At 35.0% G+C, this 5,750-nt stretch overlaps 1 protein-coding gene across 1 annotated transcript; it reads right to left on the reverse strand.

Moving 5' to 3' along the window:
- Positions 1-2,570: 2,570 nt before the first annotated feature.
- LOC106066074 (uncharacterized) lies at positions 2,571-5,522 on the reverse strand. Its single transcript, XM_013225041.2, has 2 exons — positions 5,401-5,522; positions 2,571-4,419 (listed from the first exon to the last, which is right to left on the reverse strand). Exon 2 carries the CDS (start codon positions 4,411-4,413, stop codon positions 2,656-2,658), a length of 1,758 nt encoding a protein of 585 aa, XP_013080495.2. The 5' UTR covers positions 4,414-4,419; positions 5,401-5,522; the 3' UTR covers positions 2,571-2,655.
- Between the last annotated feature and the right edge of the window lie 228 nt (positions 5,523-5,750).

Genomic DNA, 5,750 nt, shown 5'->3' on the forward strand with positions numbered 1-5,750 from the left:
TTTTCTTCATCGTAATGTTCCCCAAAGGAAGGTCTTTGTCTCAGGGGCGGACTGGCTATATGGGCATTTGGGCAAATGCCCTGTGGGCCGGTACCGCATTGGGCCGGTAGGGCCACCAAAAGGGCAGCAGGAATGCCAATAAATTATGTTAAGATTTATAATATTCTTTTTAAAAAAAAAGCATCGTAATTAAACACAACAATATCTTTTACACTTTTAATTCAAATAATAATCTATAGCATTTCATATCTGTATATAGAGCTTCTAGTAGACGTCAATTCCTTCCTAAACTTGACTAAACGATAAACAAGAAGCTCAAGGCCTTTATTTTTTTAAATAAATATTGACGTTAGTGTGAATATATTCTGATAAAAGGAACAACAACAATGTTGCAAGTCCTATAGTTGACATGTCCAGGAACATACGAGTTCTTATTGGTTCGGTGGAGTTGTCGCATGATCTCGAGTTGGCCTCGCTACGAAGTCCTTCACAAATCACAAGTATTATCTTGAACAGTGTAGCAATGCGTTGATTGGAATCAAAATGCAAAAGAATCGAAAATGAAGGAGCAGAAAATAAGTCAGATAAAAAACAACTAGTGCTGGAACCCTAATGCAAATAAAATAGCAATTCAATTATTAATATTTTCTCTCAAGCACTAGACGTTATGAGGACAGCCTTTATGAATGAACAGGCTCAACCCCATAGACGACAAAGATTTAGACGGAAGTGGAAATACAAAGAGGCTTTGCTAACAATCTTGACAGCATTTGTTTTACTGACCCTGAGGATATTACATTATCTTCAAAAAAAAAAGTGAAGTAAATGTTCTGTTGTGTGTGTAGCCAGTTCTAAGATGCAGAGAGTACAAGTTATTGAGAAAGCAGTATATGACCTTGTGAGTAAAGTAAAGTTCCCCTTTCAGACCTTGTGATCTATAGAGCAGATGTTTCTTTGGTCAATGTGTAACAAGCAGGGTGTCATGTGGCCAGCACATGGACCAACCGCATTTACTTTCCCCAACTAAATTCAAGTACCCATTAGAGATGGGTGGATCCAGGAGCGCCCTAAAAATCCCAAAATTCAAATATCTTTTTTATTCATCTAGTAATTATGACTTCAATGTTATGTGTAATTCTTTGTCTAACTCATTAGGCCTATCGTGTTAAGTTTATACCCAATTTTAATTATGGTTTATGTATACCTTTGGCAGGTATATGGTGTACAATAAACAGATCTTTATCTGCCAATGAGTTGCGTTATTCCTGAGTTCCGATACTTGGTGTGCAATAATAATTCAGGAATTACATAAATAATTGTATATAAAAGTCATAAGCCTCTTTTGTTTCAGTACTTTTATTTCAAAAACACGGTAAATGTCTTCTTTTACTTACAATGCGAATCCACCTATTAAGTTTCGCCCCATGGCGAGTATAGCGACCTGACCACCCCTATTAACGCCACTGGGTTGAACAATTTTATCAGACTTTATTTTTTGGTCAAGATGATTATTATAACTTTTTCTTTCAATCAAATCTTTTTCTTTGATAGCTTTTTTTTTTCTGAATATTTTATGCATTATGTCGTATGGAAGAAAACTCAGGAAGATATTCAATTCAAAAAGAGTTTTTCACTCTTCAGTGCGGGGCTACTATCAGGGGTTACACTGCTGGTTGAGACCTATATTCTTTTTAAAATAAAATAAAATATGTTAAATATATAATAAAATAAAAAAGTTACATTCGTTTTAGTAACTCTAACCACCCTGTAGATTTTTGTTTGCTCAACTAGATTCAATTGCTTGATTTAAATACTCTGCAACGAAAGAGTTAAGTAATCAACAGGTAGAACCCGAAATAAAAAATGTGTTTGTTTATTTATTAGACCTATAAAGTAGGCTGGCAGTGGCTTGTCAACTAGCTCAGAATAATAGCTCACAATTTTTAAAAAATTAGAAAGAGTATGATGATAAGAAAAGCAAAGAAAAACAGAAGATTCGGTCCTTTTACTGAAACCACAGAGGCAGAACAAGGTAGCCTAAAACTGGGAGGTGCACTTATAAATTAGAAAAAAAAAGAAGAACTAAGTTTAATAATGTCAGAAAAAAAAGGTAATTTAGGTTGTTCTATTTAGGTTGCTTTTGTTTTGTTTTGTGAGAGTGGATTGTAACTTATAGTTAGATGTTTTGTTTGGTTATATTATTATATTATTTTGTTCTATTATTATCTAGAAGTAATAGATGTTTCTTATATTGGATATATATTGTAGATGTAGTTTTACTAATTAGTCGTTAGCATTGTGGGACGATATCCTGGTCCAGATACCACAGTCATTTCTATTCCCACTTTATCCTTATGGCTCATAAATAAATATTAAATATGTCAATAAGCTGGAGTTGTTTTTTTTTTTTTTGTTATGCAAATGAGAGCAATAGCACTAAATAGCAAAGTACCTGGAAATCTTCTACTAAGAAAAAAAACTGCTGAACGGAAAGATTAAACACAAATTTTTAAGCAATCTGTCACAGCACCTCTACGATGTAAGCCAAAAGAAAAGATAAAATAAAAAAAAAAGGTTTGTGAATTTTATTGTTTCGAAACAATGCAAAGAGAAACATTTGAAAGAAAATTGACTGTCTTTCATATAGGCGAGTAACTAAGAAGAATAGTCTAGGTCTTTTAGAATAGGCTCTAGCTTTAAAGGATTTGCATCATCCAAGTCAACTTTAGGGTATTTTAAGACATATTCAGGGATTTTCCTATCTACAGGCTTGTCTTTAGGACCTTCTTTTGCAATTAAGATGTCATTAAGGTACTGTGTTTCGGTTTGGTTTTCTTCTAGACCTGAAAAGCTATTTAATTTCATGAGCGTCAGCATTGAATCAAACTTTGCCCCAGCAACATGCTCCAGCTTTCCATTCAGTGTAAATTTATACTTATTCTCCTCTGTGAGTTTCTTTATGTGTTCGCCTAAGCTAGGGTCTTTCCTCAAAATCTCTTCCCACATCCAAGGCTCCTCTTTCGATGCGATTTGACGACTTAGGGCAGTGTAGAAAGCTTCAGATTTACTTCCAAAAGTATAAGGTACACCCGGTCTATCTGTGCTTTCCCTGTAATTTATATGAAAATTTGTTTTTTCATTATCAAATCCATTACCCCTTCCTAAAAATCCTCTATATCTGACGCTAAAATTTGCAATGATAACAGCCGTATATGGAATCGTAGTTCTAATTTTTTTGAGCAAAACCTTATACTGTGCGCTTGTATTTGGTGGAATGTTATGTTCCAATGTGTCGTGTAACGTGGTTCTTTCTGCCTCGTTGTTTCCAGTAATGATCAATTCTGAATATTGGAATCCTGTTTTAAAGGGCATCTGCACCTTGCTAAATAAATTTGTTCCAAACTCAAGTGAAACAGATAACTTTTCGTTATTTCTCCACCTGCTGGTTGGTGAGTGTGTGACTGTTTCCGAGACTACATTCGAGTATTGAAATGTCTGTATAGAGCTCGTATTGTTTTCGTTGTGAAATACGGCGCTATGAACTACTTCCGGTTCTAGATAATCAATATATTTTTCTCCGTATTTTATTTCCTTTACAGTTAAAGACCATTCCAGGTATTCTACTGCTAATATTTCTTTACATTTTAAGTCTGTGCATTCTTCTTCTCCCCAGAAAAGTCTAGAATCAGCCACCCAAGAATCTCCTTCTCTTTTGAAATCATCTCCGATATAAATGCCTTTGTTCCCAGCGGCATGGCCGTAGCCTAATGCTGCAGCCAGCCTTACCAATTTAGGCAATGTAGACTCCATTATTTTTGTTTTCACTTTGTCTACATTATCTAATATCCGTTGGTCAACTTCCATTTTACAGCAGTGGAGCTTATCTAAACATCGCAAGGAATCACAGTTACCTTTGTGCAATCCTGTTACATAGTAGTCATCTCTACAATTAAATACACCTTGCTTATTGAAGTTCAGATTCTGATAATAACAATCGGCGTAAGACTCTGGGTGATTAGATGGCTTTATGCATCTTGCATATTTAATGTTCTGTAAGTAATTAATTCCTGAATCACTAGATGTTGTCTGCAAACCATGAAGAAAGAACCCTTGAGGACAGTATGCCCATCTATTATTTTGCTCAAATTTCCATGCCCAGTTCTCGTAGATGACTATTGTATCAGAATCTAAATAACGTAATGGGGGGCTGCAGCAGTGCACTCCTGTTAAAAGATGAAGTCCGTCAAAATTTTCAGTACTGTTTCTTTCAAGTCCGTTAATGTAAAAGTCATATTCTTTACATTTCAATTGACCTTCGTAATTAATGTTCTGCACCCATGAAGTTTTAACACATTCCCCATCGACTATTCCTAGTAGTGTCATAGTAACATACAACTTTGAGAACAGCATCATTGCTACCTGGTAATATAAAAAAAAATACCATGTTACAATGCAAAACTGATAAGTACTATTTAAATAAAAGATAACCCCAAATGTCAATAGGGCCATAAAGGTAATCCAACAATGTACGTGTTGATTATCATGAACGAATAATAACAAGACTCTGGATATATAACTTATAAGACATGAAATCAGCTGTTTAATCTAACGCCATCTTGGTTGACAACAACAGTTACAAGGGATGTTACTCCCAAACACCGAGTGGTGCAACCTATATAAAACACACATCAACAATACGTGGCTGTTTCTTTGTGAGTGAAAAGAAAGTTTCAAATCGTCTCATCTCTTCATGTGGTCCCGTCTGGAGAATGGGCCACCAACAGCTTCCTCCAGGTGTTTCGGTCCTGGGCGAATCTCTCCACCTGTCCTCAACAGAACTAAGAGAAACGCGTCGACTAACGCCCAGACTATCGTTTCAAAGATAATTTTGTAATAGTCAAGTCTTTTTTTTATAGTCCCCCAAACTGGGGGAAGCTCAGATTGTATTTTAGACCTACGGTTTCACCAGTTGAGACATTGCGACATACCTAGAGCTTGGACTCTGTCTAGCAAAATAGAATATGTTTTAATGTTTTATTTACTATAAAATTGTTTATAAAATGTTTTACATATTTCGGATGTTCCTTCAGAGTTGAAGATAGTTTACTTCCTAGTCCAAACCTCCCGCAGGACGACGAGGGATGGGAGCTGGCAGGGTTTGAACCCTCGACTGTCAATAAATCCGAACGACAGTCCAGCGCGCAAACCGCACGACCAGGCAGCCAATAACAATAACAATTATAACAATATAGTAAAAAAAAAAAATCATGAAATGTATAACATTATGCGGTATGCAGGTCTATTTTTTACAACAACAAATTATGATTGGGCAGTGAGATCGGATTTGGATTATTATTCATTAAAACAAATACTCGAAATAATGTGTAAAAAAATACTTACTACTCAAAGCTTTGAAAACAGACATATGGAAACTGTAGACGATAATTCTAAAAAGATTGTTTCTTGTGTGTACCCTGTTGAGACTAGTAGGCCTAGGTCTACTGCATATGTAGAAAATAATGTCTTTATAATAAGTTCTAACTGAAAATCTTATTATGGGTAACAATGATCTCAAGATTGTGTTTTTGTGTTGAAATAATTACTTAATTTACTACCATGTTAATGTTTTGTCGCATATTGACATAAGCGATATAAAATAGTTGTAAAAAATCAATACTTACACAATGCGATCAAGGAAACTTTTGAAACCAATCCTACTTTATTTTTTATAATTGTTATGTTAGAAACTT

Source organism: Biomphalaria glabrata, chromosome 8, assembly GCF_947242115.1.
Source record: "Biomphalaria glabrata chromosome 8, xgBioGlab47.1, whole genome shotgun sequence".
Taxonomy (NCBI): Eukaryota; Metazoa; Mollusca; class Gastropoda; family Planorbidae; genus Biomphalaria; species Biomphalaria glabrata.

Coding starts and splice junctions, on each gene's coding strand:
- LOC106066074 (XM_013225041.2), bottom strand. CDS start 4,413: ATGATGCTGTTCTCAAAGTTGTATGTTACTATGACACTACTAGGAATA.